The sequence below is a fragment of the Microcaecilia unicolor genome, chromosome 8 (assembly GCF_901765095.1).
Source record: "Microcaecilia unicolor chromosome 8, aMicUni1.1, whole genome shotgun sequence".
Lineage (NCBI taxonomy): Eukaryota > Metazoa > Chordata > Amphibia > Gymnophiona > Siphonopidae > Microcaecilia > Microcaecilia unicolor.
Genome location: NC_044038.1, coordinates 62,496,319 through 62,511,902, shown reverse-complemented (window position 1 = coordinate 62,511,902; position 15,584 = coordinate 62,496,319). Strand labels below are relative to the sequence as shown.

The following is a 15,584-nucleotide window of genomic DNA, read 5'->3' as shown; positions in this document are numbered from 1 at the left end:
CTTCTCTATTCATTATGCCCCTCTTTGTATTGGGGTCTAAGGAAGCAGAAAATTGAACTTAAGGATATGAATATGTATTTTATTTTCTAATTTCTTAATGATCGAGATATGTTTCAATCTCGATTTAAAATTGTTTAGTGGAAATCATTTTTCTTTACTGTGATTTATGCTGTATTGCTTTGATGAGTTTATTCTTGTTAAATATTTTGAAAGGATAATAAATATATTAAAAAAAAAAAAAAAGCATTTCTGAATGGAACCTCTCCATTCGGTCATTGCGTTTATGCCTCCAGGGAAGTTTTTGACTTACCTGGACCTTGTGGAGGCCTATCTCCACATCCCCATTGCATCTCCTCACAGGAAATATCTGCACTTCTGTGTGTTGGGGCAGCTCTTCAAGTTTCGGGTTTTGCCTTTTGGCCTGGCTACGGCTCCCTTCACGTTTTCCAAGGTGATGGTGATAGTGACTGGTTACTTCCAGCATGAGAGAGTATTCCGGTTCATCCTTCCCTGAATGACTGGCCAATTTGTGCTGATTCTGCTACAGGGCCACTTTGATCATTTCTCAGGTGATGTTCTTCTCAGAATCCCTGAACTGTGTGATGATCCATCCCAACAGCCCTCTAGTTTCCTTTCAGTGCCTGGAGTATCTCGGGGTTCACAACATGACAGAGTGATGGTGTGTATTCTGGAGGAGTGGGCAGAGAAGCTCCAGATGCAGGAGAACAGGTTGTGCAATCTCCCAGAGTCCACAGTTACAGGTTACTTGTGGCTCTCTGAAAGCTTCATGGCTGCAACTCTAAAAGTGGTGTCTTGGGTGAGGACTTGTGTGTGTCCTCCGCAGTGGATCCGGTGGTCCCATTGGATCCAGCTTTGCAGAACTTTCATCATCCTCTTCTGCTGACTTCCAAGGTGAGGCTCAGTCTGGCCTGGTGGTTCAGTCCAACAAACTTGCTGAAAGAGGTTGCATTGGTTCCCGCTCAGTGGTTAGCGGTTACCACGGATGTAAGTTCTCATTTGGGGAGCTCGCTGCCTGGGCTGGGAGGTCCAAAGGACATGGACAAGCCAGGAGGTTACTTGGTTTTATCGATTGCTAGAGGCCCAGGTGGTCCTAGCTCTGTAGGAGTTTTGGCCACTCGAGGGGAAAGCAGTCAGTGATAATACAACACTACGGTGGTGGCATACATCAACAATGCTATGGTGTTGGCATATATCAGCAAGCAGGGTGGAACAGGGAGTCAGGCGATGAACCTGAAGACAGTGTGTCAGTGAGCAGAGAGCCATCTGCAGGCCATCTCAGAAGTTCATATTGCAGACAAGGGCAATGTGCAGGTGGACTTCCTCAGTCGGTCCCTTCTGGATCCAGCAGTATGTGAGCTCAGAGCCCAAGCCTTTATGCTAATTGTGAATTGCTGGAGCCCCCCCCCCCCCCCCCCACACACCCTACTGTTTGATCTGATGGCATCCAGATATGAAGGCAGAACTCTTCTTCAGTTATCTGAGGGAACTGGGCTCCCAGGAATAGATGCCCTGGTACATCCTTGACCATTAGTGGAGCGCCTTTGTCTTCCCTTCTGGCTTCTGATAGGCCATCTGTTGCGCAGGATTGCTCGTCATCCTCATCTGATTTAGCTGGTGACTCTGGATTTGTCTCAGACTCTGGTATTCGGATCTTCAGTGCTTGCTGGTGGAGAACCTGTTTCCACTGCCCAGAGGTCGGAGTTGTCTTTGGCAAGGACTGGTAGAAATTGAAGACCCAGATACCTTTTTGGATTACGAACCATTGAAAAAAGGGGTTTAGAGAAGTGTGAATTTTCACCCGCAGTGGTTGCTATGCTGATCCATTCTAGGAAGTTCTCTACTTCTTTGGTGTACATCAGTTTCTGGTGTGTGTTTGAGACCTGGTGTGGGGAATAATCTAACTCTCTGGAGGGCTCAGATCCCTGATATTTTGGGATTTCTGCAGCAAGGCCTGGATCAGAGGTTGGCTTTTCAGCTCCCTCAGGGTCCAGGTGGCTGCTCTATCCAGATTTTGGAGGAAAGTGAAGGACATCTCTTTGGCCTTGTATAGAGAAGTAACTTGGTTTCTGAAGGAAGTGATGCATCTTGCCTCCGCTTCACCTGTCTTTTCCTTTGTGGGACCTCAACCTGGTTCTTTAGGCATTGACCAAGGTTCCATTTGAGCCTCTGCATTTAGCTTCTATCAAGGATCTTACTATCAAGACAACATTTTTGGTGAGCACAATATTGACTCGTAGGGTCTCTGACACCTTTCCTTCCCTGCAGATCTGGTGTTTTTGCCAACAGTTCCCTCCTTTCTGCTGAAAGTGGTTTCTCTGTTCTATGTGAATCAGGAGGTCTTGTCTGCCCTCCTATGGGGTGGCAGGTTTGACTTTGGCGGACCGGAAGCTTCACAAGTTGTCCAGAGGTCTTCTCTGGTACCTGAAGGAAATGATTTTCATCTCTCAGACCACTTCTTTGTGCTTTTCCATGGCCCAAGGAAGTGCCGGGAGACCTCTAAGTCCTCTATTGTGAGGTGGATTAAGGCGGCTATTGAGTCCGCCTACATCTGCAAGAATAGTCTAGTGCCTCGGGGGCTTAAGACCCACTCTTCTAGGACTCTGGCTGCTTCATGGCGGAGGCCTGGGCAGTGTCCCCTGAGGAGATTTGTAGGCTGGGCCGACTTGGTCATATCTCCATTTCTTTGCTAAGCACTACAGATTGGACCTTATTTTTAATTGGGACTTATTAACCACATTTATGAAGAGATTCACACAAGACAGTGTACAGTAGGTACAGTTTAACATCAAACTTAAAATTTTGTTAACAGCATAACAATAGTAAAATGTACAAGTATAAACAAAAGTACAATGAAAGAGAAAAACTTGAAAACAGCAGATTGAAACATAATAGGATTACCATGAAACAGGATCAAATATATACTCATTTAACAGCACTGAAATTCAAATAACAGAGACATATGATGCAAGCATAATAGTGATGGACTGTCTTGTTGGCCAAAGTCTGCTCTGATTTTGGCTGTGTTGTTATTCAGGGAGGGGGGCCTTGTCTTCCCCCCACCTAGTGTACCTGCTTCTGTACATCCTGTTTGTGCAGAACAGTGGAGCTGATGCAAAAGGAGACATTCTTACATAATCATTTTCTTTCCTTTAGTTAGTGACGCTGTTCTGCAATCCTGACCTTGGCCTGGGGTTCTGGGTGTGCTCTGTGATTCCTTTTTTAGCTCGTGCAAAAAGAAAAAGTGGTTTTTTCATAGTAATTAGCAACAACGGAGTGGAGGAGTAGCCTAGTGTTAGTGCAGCGGACTTTGATCCTGGGGAACTGGGTTCGATTCCCACTGCAGCTCCTTGTGACTGTGGGCAAGTCACTTAACCCTCCATTGCCCAGGTACAAAATACATACCTGTATATATGTAAACTGCTTTCAATGTAGTTGCAAAATACCACAGAAAGGCGGTATATCAAGTCCCATTTCCCCTTTCCCTTCCCAAGACAGGGTTCCTGTGATATGGTGTTTGCCGAGTAGCGAGTGCCACTCTGTTGTTCTGCTTGCTTGGTTATCATTGTTGCTGCAGTGGTTGATGGGGCATGGGTGTGTTACAAAGGGACCTTCTACTACTTGGGCAAATGCATACTTGTTCCAGGGAACACCCCAGCCTATATTGGTGATGTCACTAGTAGAATTCAGTTTTCTCTACCTCTGCCTGCTGGTAGGAAGGGATAACACCCATTTGTACAGAACAGTGTTGCTGAAAAATGGTTAGGTAAGATGTAATTTCTCCATTTGCAGAAGTACAAGTTTGGTTACAGGTCAGTTCAGTGGGAACTTAATTTGCTTTAGAGATGTATGCTCAAAATTGTGCTGGTATTTTGACTGTTTCAATCTAATGCAATTATGGTGGTGGTGATTTAGGGGTGAAACGCTGGCAGCAAAACCATATGGAGTTGATTAAATACCTGGGCTAAAACCTGCCTCTTCTTCAGTGGCTAAAGTTATGCATGAATATCATTCATAGCATGAATATTTTTTACTATAATATGGTGAACTACTGGTCTTTATGGAAAACAAAGTTGCTTACCTGTAATAAGTGTTCTTTGAAGATACCAGTTCACCATAGTCACAACATATCAACCCTTCCACCCCACCTCTTTTCAAGTTGACTATTAACTTGTTTACTGAGCTAAGAATGGACCAGCTACAGATTCTTAGAGGGAGTTCTTCAGGTCTTTGTCAGATAGCTCTGGAAAAAACTTAAGTGCAATCAGAAGACAGGCATCTTGCTTGATTGAACTGCTGTCTTCTGAGAATGCTGTTTACAGATAAGCAGCTTTATTTTTCTTTGAATTTTCAGGTATGCATTTTATACATCTAAAATTCTCCCAGATTATCGATACTGATTGACATGCTAGATTTTGTTGCCCTTGTCATTTGCTTTGAGTGTCAAAAAGATTATAGCCTATGGTCAAATGAGGTTTGTTTGGCTAAGACACATGATCTTACCCTGGGTAGGAGATAGAGCTTTCACATTAAATTAGAATTGGGCCTTATAAAAGAGAGAAATGTTGGTTCCTTAGTCCAGACAATGTTGAGTGCATTTCCGTATGCAAATCTGAATTCCTTAATCTTTTTGGTTACATCTGTTCAAAATTTAACATACTCTTTTCGGGTTAAAGAATGTCTCAGAGCATATTATGAATCAGTAGGAGATCCGCTTTTTCCTTTAAGGCTTCCAAGATGTGTAACTATCTTCCCCCCCCCCCCCAAATTAGATCAGGAATTTTGTTTTCAATATTTAAGTCCAGTCTAAAGACACACATTTTTGAATGAGCTTTTGGACTCTGTGACATGGGATCGATCTAGGATTGCCTGCCTTACATTGACACAGTCTGTGCTGACTGACTACTGTCCTCTTTCTTCCTTAGTATGAATGGTTTCTTTTCTGTCATTATATGGCGTTCTTTCAAATTTAAGTCAATTTTATTGGTTTTATGTAAACCGATGTGATCTACATACCAGTAATGGTGGTAAAACATAAACATATTTGGCTTGTAACAGTTTTGTAGTAATGTAACTTGATTTCTTTGTATCATTACTAACATTTACAAAGCTAATCCTCATATATCTGACAATAGTGGTTTTCAGGATAGTGTTCAGATGGTGGCTAGACTCATCACTGATCTTTTCTTGGTCTTTTGGGTTTGAAGACACCATTATCAGTGTTGGCTGTTAGTGAAGTCACGGGAATCTAGTAATACATTTCTGGTAGTTCATAGTGCCAACACTCTATTTCAGAAATACTTAGCATAAATGTGATATGTTGAAGGACAGTTCTGGAAGTATTACTAGAATGAAGATTCAAACATGTTATTGCAAAAGTGAAGTCTGTATTTACTAATTTGAATAAATTATTATCTAGTGTCTGTTGTAGATATCTAGCTGCAAAACATTTGCTGGATCTTTATTAATTTTTTTTAAATGTGTTGGTTCATTTCTTGTTTGACAGGAAATCAGATGAACCTTACCACAGGAGGAATGGCAGCTGACCAGCAAGCAAATTTAATCTCTGAATCTGCTCTTCCAACTTCTGTTGGGACAGCAAAGTGAGTATAGCTTTTACATGGGATATAGTGAAAGGAGGAGTTGCTAGTTGTGGAAAAGGAAGGTGTCATGCTGTTCTACTCTGGGATGATCTATAGGCCTTCAGCACAGGTGACAGAGCTAGATTATGATCTAATTAAAGGTGTGAGGAAAACTGGTTGAAAGTATTAATCTGATGAATGTTGTGTTGATGTACTCTTTCTGTGAATTCAGACAAATGATCATAAACACCAGTCAAGGGGCATACTTCAGGATAATGGTAACAGAACTCTTGAAGAAGAGAGGCCTTCAATTCAACAGACTTAAGCTAAATGCATAAACTATCCTTCCTTAGTGTCAGCTCCACTGTTCTGCACAAATAGATATTATCCCTTCCTACCAGCAGGTGGAGTTAGAGAAAACTGAATTCTACCAGTGACATCACCGGTATAAGTTGGGGTGCTTCCTGGAACAATCCAGTATGCATCTACCCGAGCAGCAGAAGTTGCCTTTCTCTACCTCTTTCTTGACGGTGCTCCTGGTCCCTGGCCCAGCTCCCCGCTCTGCTGGCCGTGGCCACGTAGTAAAGTTGAGCCTAACAGCTACTCCCAAGGTTCCAGTCTATGATCGTACCTGGTTGAGTGTGGACCTTGGCTGTGCAGCCCCCAGTCACACTTCTTAGTGCCGCCGTGTGAGTCTTTGGCTCGGTCATTTTGGGCCCTGCCGGAAGGGTGTAGGTCCCCACCCCCATATCCCTTGTTACCCATGTACCCTGTTTGGATATTTCCCTCTCAGGCTCCCCCTGCAGCTCCCAGGCTTAAAAAAAATTCTTAATATGGTCTGGCTAGCCTTATTTATTCCTTTTGTCAGGGAATTGGGGGGGAGGGGGGATGAGATGCAAGCTACCTTTCCTTGTCATCAAGCAGATGAATCCATTACGAGTGGGTTGTGCCCATCAACCAGCAGGGGGAGATAGCACTGAAAAACCATAGTGCCTCATGGCCAGCTAGCTCCATCTGCCTCTTCAGTATTCTCTATCTCCCCAGCAGGGTGGATGCAGCTTATTCAGCTCCTTCAGAAATTCTGCCTGGGGTGGCTCCTGTGCTGTTGCCAGTTTTAGCAGGGGTGTTGTGGCTGGTGGTGCCCACTTTGAAGGCACATAGGTACGCCCTTTCCCTGCCTTACCCGGCCCCCGATGTGGATGTGGACACACAGACACATAGGCTGGCCCAGTCCCTGTCTTTGCCCACGCTGTGGACGCAGGCACATAGATTCGCCCTTTCACTGCCTTTCCCACGCTACTGATCCTCCGGAGTGAAAAAAAAAATTTGCCTCTTGCGCTGTTGCCTCTAACTTACCTCACAGCATTAAAAAAAAAAAAAGTTGCGTCGCGCTGTAGCGCTGCGACCCCAGAAAAGAGGTTTTCTTCTGATTGTGCAGCGGATCGGAGCTCTGTGGACTCGGTCCAGGGAGGTAAGAGCATTTTGTAGCTCCTCCAGGAAGGGCCCGCGTTCGGGGCGATTTGGCGCGAATCCGCCATTTTGAATTTCCCGCCGGTTTTGGCGATGGCTGCGGAGGTTGTTAAGCGCTGTTCCCATTGTGGCAAGCGCAGATCAGCAGCAGGGCTCTGTAAATCGTGCTCTTCTGACGTCAGAGCCGGCCCGAGCATGGCGAGCGAGGTTTCTTCCCTCTCCGTGGAGCTGGCAGCGGGATCCATTTTGGAACAGCATGGCACGACCCCTGCTGAGGTGGAGGGGTTTGAGCCTGGAGGGGAGCCTTGTATGGAGGCTAATATGAGAGCCATTATCCCCGGACTGGAACCGGGAGACCAGGGTGAGCCATTCTCCCCTGAGTTTCTTTTGCTGCTGCATAAAGCATTTATGTTAAAAAGAGCTCTCCCGCAGGGGTCTCAATCGGCCCGGTTGCTTGTGTCCCCTCCAGTGGAGCCCGGCCTTGAACTGCCGTAAGGTGCATTTTCCCCGACAGATGGCTGCAAGACAAGCACAGAAGGGTGGATTCCCCTTCAGAGAGTGGCACACCCCCTTTTCCCCCCCTGTGGTCGGGATGTGAGGAGTCTGAGGGGTCTGGCAGGCCCCCGGGGCCTGGAGAGCCAGAGGAAGGTGCAGGATTGCCATTGTATCCAGATGAGGATTTTCCACCGTGATGAGTTGCCAGTGCTTATTTCTACTGCATTGCAGGCCCTCTCTATTGAAGATCCTGCGAGTGCTGGTCTCCTCTGCTAATCCAAGGATGACAAGTACTAAGAAGCCTGCTCGAGCCTTTCCTTTGCATGACTCCATCCAAGAGCTTATTTCGGCTCAATGGGCTGACCCCGAGGGGCCTTTGAAAGTTGACAGGGCTATGGGACAATTATACCCTCTAAGTGAGGAGCATTTGGCGCGCCTAGCCGTGCCTAAAGTGGATGCCCTAGTCACGGCTGTGACAAAGAGAACTACCCTCCCAGTTGAAGGAGGAGTTGCCCTGAAGGACATGCAGGACCGACACCTTGAATCAGCTATAAAGCGGTCCTTTGAGATTTCAGGCCTATCCTTATGGGCGTCTGCATGCAGCTGTTATGCTGCCCGAGCCTGCCTCGCTTGGTTACAACAGGCAGTGCAACAGCCCGGAGATGGAGCGGAACCCCTTGCGGAGGTGGCACCGTGGATGGAGTCGGCCTTGTCTTTCTTGGCTGATGCCCTTTATGATCTGTTCAGAGCTTCAGCTAAACAGATGGCTGTGGCGGTGGCGGCTCGCCGCCTGTTGTGGCTACGGCATTGGGCGGCTGATGTGGTCTCTAAGCAAAAGCTGATGAAGTTGCCCTTTCAAGGCCTTCTCCTATTTGGTGAGGAGCTGGAGAACATTGTTAAAGGCCTGGGGAATGCTAAACCCCAGCGCTTACCCGAGGATAGGCCGCGGCCTTCCTCCAAGGGTCAGGCGGTTCCCTCCTCTTAAGACCTCGCTTCCCTGAAGCTAGAAGGTACTGCCCGGGGCGTTCTGCTGGGTTTACTTCACGTGCCCGTTTTCAGCAGAGGAACTCCTTTCGCTCGGACAAACGTTTCCGCAGCAGCTGGCTCAAGGCCTGGAGTTCATGGGCGACCCTCTCAATGATGGTGCGCTGGCCCTCTCCTCGCTCTCTGTTGTAGAAGGACGACTTTCCCTCTTTCACGAGGAGTGGGCCAAGATTTCCTCAGATCAATGGGTTTCGGACCTGATCAGAGATGGCTACAGATTAGAATTCAATGCCCTGGTGAGAGACGTGTTTGGAGTCCCGATGCGGTTCTGCCGCCAAAAGGGTGGCGGTAGAGGAGACCTTGCAAGGGTTGATTCACATAGGGGCAGTGTCCCCGGTGCCTCCCGCTGAACACGGCTCTGACCGTTAAGCCATTTACTTTGTGGTGCTGCGAAAAGGAGGGTCTTTTTGGCCCGTCCTAGACTTAAAAGAAGTCAACAAGTCCCTGAGCGTGCTGCATTTTCAAATGGAAACCCTGCGCTCCGTCATTGCGGCGGTACAGCCAGGAGAGTTTCTCACGTCTCTGGACCTGAAAGAAGCTTATTTGCACATTCCTATTTGGCCCCTGCAACAGAGGTTTCTGCGGTTTGCGGTGATGGGAGAACATTTCCAGTGTCGGGCCTTGCCACAGCTCCCCGAACCTTCTTAAAGGTTATGGTGGTAGTAGCTGCTTTTCTCAGGCGAGAGGGTATCTGGGTTCACCCTTACCTAGACGACTGGCTCATCAGAGCGGACTCGGCAGTGGAGAGTCATCAGATAACAGCCAGAGTGGTCTCAGTACTTCAATCTCTGGGCTGGGTCGTCAATTTGGCCAAAAGTCACCTGACCCCCTCTCAGTCTCTAGAATATTTGGGGGTCCGGTTTGACACAGCCTTGGGTTATGTGTTCCTACCTGAGTAAAGGCGGTGCAAGCTTCAGAATGAGGTCCTTCTGCTCCTGAGGATGCCTCGCCCGCGAGCTTGGGACATAGTCCAGCTGTTAGGGTCGATGACGGCCACTTTGGAAGTGGTGCCATGGGCGAGAGCGCACCTGAGACCTCTGCAGTGTTCCCTGCTTCAACGATGGTCTCCAATATCTCAGGATTATCAATGCAGACTCGCGTGGCTCCCTGTGGTCCGGCTCAGTATGGAGTGGTGGCTCTCAGACAGCATGCTGCGGCGTGGAATGCCGCTAGTGCTCCCCAATTGGTGCCTGGTGGTAACAGATGCCAGCCTGAAGGGCTGGGGTGCACATTGCCGGGGACGGCATGCCCAGGGTCTCTGGACACCCGAGGAGTCGGAGTGGTCCATCAATTGCTTGGAGTTGAAAGCGATATTTCAGGCGCTTCTGGCCTTTCAGTTGACCCTGGAAGGATTGGCTGTCAGAGTTCTGTTGGACAACACGACAGCCGTGGCCTACATAAATCGACAAGGCGGCACTCAATATCAAGCACCGGCCGCAGAGGCCGCTCAGATATGCCTCTGGGCCGAGCTACATCTGCAGTTTGTCAGCAGCTCACATTGCAGGTCAGAGCAATATGCAAGCCGATTATCTAAGCAGGAATCAAATTGACCCTGCGGAGTGGGAACTTGCAGATGAATTATTTCTGCAGATCTGTGCCAAATGGGGGATGCCCGTAGCGGATCTTATGGCCTCAAGCACAAATGCCAAAGTCCCGTGTTTTTACAGCAGGCGGAGAGATCCTCGCTCGACGGGGTTGGATGCCTTGGCTCAACCCTGGCCTCAGGGCCTCCTGTATGTGTTCCCTCCTGGGCCCTTGATAGGGTGAGTACTCCTGCGGATTAGGCTACATCAAGGAGAGGTGGTTCTCATTGCCCCAGATTAACCCAGGAGGCCGTGGTATGCGGACCTCCGGCGGATGCTTTTAGAGGCTCCCCTGCCATTACCTCTGGTACCGAATCTATTGTCACAGGGACCGGTAACCATGGAGGACGCCTGCCGCTTTGGTCTTACGGCATGGCTATTGAGAGGGCGCAACTTGAGAGACAAGGGTTATTCCAGTAAAGTCAATTCCACTCTCCTGCAGGCCCGCAAGCGTTCCACTTCCGTGGCTTATGCCAGGATTTGGTGCCGATTTGAGGCTTGGTGTGCTGCTAACGCGATCACACCCATGCGGGCTTCTGTCTCGCTGATACTTGACTTTTTGCAGGATGGTTTACAAAAAGGCCTTGCCTATAATTCCCTGCGTGTTCAAGTGGCAGCCTTAGCATGTTTTCGAGGGAAGGTCGCTGGCCTCTCTCTGGCTGCTTGTCCGGATGTGACATGGTTTCTCAGAGGGGTGTTTCGGCTCGTCCTCCCGTGCGAGCTCCGTGTCCGGCCTGGAACCTGAGGTTAGTTTTAAAGGCCCTTCAGTGTTCGCCCTTTGAGCCGCTTAGGCGAGCTTCGGAGAAGGATGTGACCCTAAAGACGGTCTTTTTGGTGGCCATTGCATCGGCGAGACGGGTGTGTCTGAGCTCCAGGCGCTGTCCTGTCAAGACCCATTTCTACAATGCTCAGAGTCCGGAGTTATGGTACGTACTGTGCCGTCCTTCATGCCCAAGGTGGTTTCAGCGTTTCACCTAAACCAGCCTATTTTCATGCCCTCCTTTTCTAAAGAGGAGTTTCCAGAATCCTTTCGGCAACTGCATTTCCTAGATGTGCGAAGGACTCTGTTGCAGTATCTGCGCATGTCAAATGCCTTTCGGACCTCTGATCATCTTTTTGTTCTGTTATCATGTCCGCGCAGAGGGTCTCCAGCGTCTAAAGCCACTATAGCCCGTTGGCTCAAGGAAGTTATTTTTTCAGCATAGCTGCTGTCTGGCCGGCCTCCGCCTGAAGCCTTTAAGGCACATTCTACAAGAGCGATTTCCTCTTCCTGGGCTGAAACTGGAGCACTCTCTCTTCATGAGATATGTAGTGCAGCTACTTGGGCTTCTAAGCTCTCTTTTGCCCGTCATTACAGGCTGGATGTGGCTGCCAGGAGAGACGTGCATTTTGGAGCACAAGTGCTGGCGTGTGGTGTGGCTTGTTCCCACCCTATCTAGGGATTGCTTTGATACATCCCACTTGTAATGGATTCATCTGCTTGATGACAAGGAAGGGAAAATTAGGTTCTTACCTTGGTAATTTTCTTTCCTTTAGTCATAGCAGATGAATCCATGAGCCCTCCCTCAGTGGTTCATTATGTGATTGATCTTGGTTTTATGTTCAGTTTTTCCTGTAGATATGTTCCCTCATTGGGAGAAGTTGGAAAACAGTCTTATGGATTTCTGTTCTGTTACAGGAAGTTGAGTTCGTCCCTCCTTTGAACTGTTGCTCCTTTTCTGGGGCGTTCATCCGCTGTGAGGAAAGTTCATGTTGTTATATATGGTGGTGTCACACTGCTTTGGAAGCTTCAAATACTGAAGAAGCAGATGGAGCTAGCTGGCCATGAGGCACTATGATTTTTCAGTGCTCTCTATCTCCTGCTGGTTGATGGACACAGCCCATTCGTAATGGATTCATCTGCTATGACTAAAGGAAAGAAAACTACCAAGGTAAGAACCTAATTTTCCCTTGCAGCTTGGGGAAAAAAACAGGGGAAGCCTGCTCTAATTGGGGATTCTATATGTAGCATTCCCAGAGAGAGCTGGGAAATGGCAGAGACATCGGAGCTCCAGGTCAACCAGACCTGCACATCAAGACAGGCCCTTGTGTGTCTGTTATGTGGTTGAACATGCCGACAGGCTGGTGCTGCGGTTGTGCAAGAGCCAGCAGCTGAGTACAACTGCCAGCATTTCTGCATTTCATATGATGGTTTGCTTCCAACTTTAGAAACAGCCCTGGGGAAGATTGGAGGGGGACAGCTGGAGCCCGATGATCTTTGTGGGAACAGCAGCTATTTTCGCCTAGGCAACTTTTTCTCCTGCTGCTGAGAAGCATCAGTAGGAGAGTTCAGTCCCCCCTTTGGTCTGACTGTGATTGAGGGGGGGGGGGGGTCTAGGGACTTTTATTTGCTACTGGGCTTAATGCAGATGGTAAAGCAGACCCTGCAGTTGGATCTTGGGTTCCCTCCCAGTGGTGGGGCTCAACAGGGGCCCTATTAAGGCTCCAAATAACGCATATCGGTTATGAGTGTTCAGTGGGGGCCAGTCTCCTTGGAGGTGGTGGGGGATGACACTGAGGCCTTCTCGGACTCTCGGTCCCCCATGGATTTTGATTCTCAAGATCGTGCTTCTTGGGAGGCAGAGGAAGAACTGTCCAATGTGATCCAGCTGTTTTCCTGTGAGAAGCTCTCACACCTTATTGACATGGTCTCAAGCTTTATGCTCAAACTGCCTGCTGCGGACTACTACTACTAAACATTGCTAGAGCGCTACTAGGGTTACACAGCGCTGTACAGTTTAACAAAGGACAGTCCCTGCTCGAAGGAGCTTACAATCTAAAGAACAAAATGTCAAGTTGGGGCAGTCAAAATTTCCTGAATAGAGGTGTAGTGGTTAAGTGCCGAAGGCGACATTGAAGAGGTTGGCTTTGAGCAAGGATTTGAAGATGGGCAGGGAGGGGACCTGGCATATCGGCTCAGGGAGTTTATTCCAAGCATGGAGTGAGGCGAGGCAGAAAAGGCGGAGCCTGGAGTTGGTGGTAGTGGAGAAGGGTACTGAGAGGAGGGATTTGTCTTGAGAGCGGAGGTTACGGGTAGCAACGTAAGGGGAGATGAGGGTAGAGAGGTAAGGAGGGGCTGCAGATCGAGTGCATTTGTAGGTTAGTAGGAGAAGCTTGAACTGTATGTGGTACCTGATCGGAAGCCAGTGAAGTGACTTGAGGAGAGGGGTGATATGAGTATATCTGTCCAGGCTGAAGATAAGATGTGCAGCCGAGTTCTGAACAGACTGAAGGGGGGATAGATGGCTAAGTGGGAGACCAGCGAGGAGTAGGTTGCAGTAGATTGTAGGCTCTTTGAGCAGGGACTGTCTTTCTTCTATGTTTGCGCAGCGCTGCGTACGCCTTGTAGCGCTATAGAAATGCTAAATAGTAGTAGTAGTAGTAGTCAAGGCGAGAGGTAATGAGAGAGTGGACAAGAGTTCGGGTGGTGTGCTGAGAGAGGAAAGGGCAAATTTTGCTAATGTTATAGAGGAAGAAGCGACAGGTCTTGGCTATCTGCTGGATATGCGCAGAGAAGGAGAGGGAGGCGTCGAAGATGACTCCGAGGTTGCGGGCAGATGAGACGGGGACGATGAGGGTGTTATCAACTGAGATAGAGAGTGGAGGGAGAGGGGAAGTGGGTTTGGGTGGGAAGACAAGCTCGGTCTTGGCCATGTTCAGTTTCAAGTGGCGGTTGGACATCCAGGCAGCAATGTCAGATAAGCAAGCCGATACTTTGGCCTGGGTTTTGGCAGTGATGTCTGGTGTGGAGAGAGAAAGCTGGGTGTCGTCAGCATAAAGATGATATTGGAAACCATGAGATGAGATCAGGGAGCCCAGGGAAGAGGTGTAGATTGAAAAAAGAAGGGGTCCAAGGACAGATCCCTGAGGAACTCCAACAGAGAGCGGGATGGGTGTGGAGGAAGAACCATGAGAGTGTACTCTGAAGGTACGGTGGGAGAGAGAAGAGGAGAACCAGGAGAGGACAGAGCCCTGGAACCCAAATGAGGACAGTGTGGTAAGAAGTAAATTGTGATTTACAGTGTCAAAAGCGGCGGATAGGTCGAGGAGGATGAGGTTGGAGTAGTGACCTTTGGATTTGGCAAGGAATAGGTCATTGCAGACTTTAGATAGTGCCATTTCTGTCGAGTGTAGAGGGCGAAAGCCGGATTGAAGCGGATCGAGGATGGCATGAGAGGAGAGAAAATCAAGGCAACGGCTGTGAACGGCGCGTTCAAGTATCTTGGAGAGGAAGGGTAAGAGGGAAATTGGGCGGTAGTTGGAGGGACAGGTAGGGTCAAGTGATGGTTTTTTGAGGAGTGGCATGACTACAGCATGCTTGAAGGTGTCAGGGACAGTTGCAGTGGAGAGAGAAAGGTTGAGGATATGACAGATGGGGGGGGGGGGGTGACGGTAGGAGAGATGGTGTTAAGTAAGTTGGTGGGGATGGGGTCAGAGGAACAAGTGCATTTCGAGGAGGAAAGTAGATGGGCGGTTTCCTCTTCGATGATATCAGGAAAAAAGAAGGAGGCCTGGGTTGGTTGGTTGAGGGAGTGGGTTATAGGGTGAAGAGGAGGAGATGGTTTGGTGGTGAATTCGAGGTTGATCTTCTGCACCTTGTTGAGGAAGTAGTCAGCCAGTGATTGAGGAGAGAGTGAGGGGGGGTGGGAGCGGAGGGCACTTTGAGGAGGGAGTTAAGGGTGGCGAAGAGACAACGAGGGTTAGTGCTGAGGAAATTAGTCAATTGGGTGTAATAGTCCTGTTTGGCGAGGAATAGGGAGGACTGGAAGGAGGATAGCATGAATTTGTAATGGATGAAATCCAGTATGGGTGTGAGATTCCTCCAGAGGCGTTCAGCCGATCGGGCGCAGGAGCCAAAGGTATCGGGTGCAAGGGGTCAGCCAGGGCTGGGGATTAGAACGCCTTGTGGGACGGAAGGTGGATGGTGCAAGGGTGTCCAGAGCAGAGGAGAGAGTGGCATTGTAAGTGGAGACCGCCTTGTCGACAGACTTGGAGGACATGATGGAAGGGAGGAGGTTAGAGGTACTAGATGATAAGGTGGGAGGGTCGACAGCCTGGAGATTCCTGGAAGTAGTGGTTAGTGTTGGGCGGGACTGCGGGGGAGGGTGATGAAGTGTGATGGTGATCAGGTGATGGTCAGAGAGAGGAAGAGCTGAGGCACAGAAATTGGAGGGTGAGCAGGTAGAGGAGAGGACGAGGTCAAGACAGTGGCCAGATTGGTGAGTAGGGGTGGTGGAGCTCAGTTGGAGGTTGAAAGAGGAGGTTAGAGTGAGAAACTGAGAAGCATATGAGTCGAATGGTTTATCAGTGTGTATGTTAAAGTCTCCAAGAATGAGGGATGGGGATGAGGGCT

The 15,584-nt window shown here is 48.7% G+C and overlaps 1 protein-coding gene across 1 annotated transcript in view; it reads left to right on the top strand.

Annotated features, from left to right (window-relative positions):
• Positions 1–15,584, top strand: part of CREBBP (CREB binding protein) — an 846,007-nt gene that overhangs the window by 226,839 nt on the left and 603,584 nt on the right. The window contains exon 7 of the mRNA XM_030211575.1: positions 5,525–5,621. Coding sequence (XP_030067435.1) covers positions 5,525–5,621 — 97 coding nt within the window. The remainder of the gene's footprint in view (positions 1–5,524; positions 5,622–15,584) is intronic.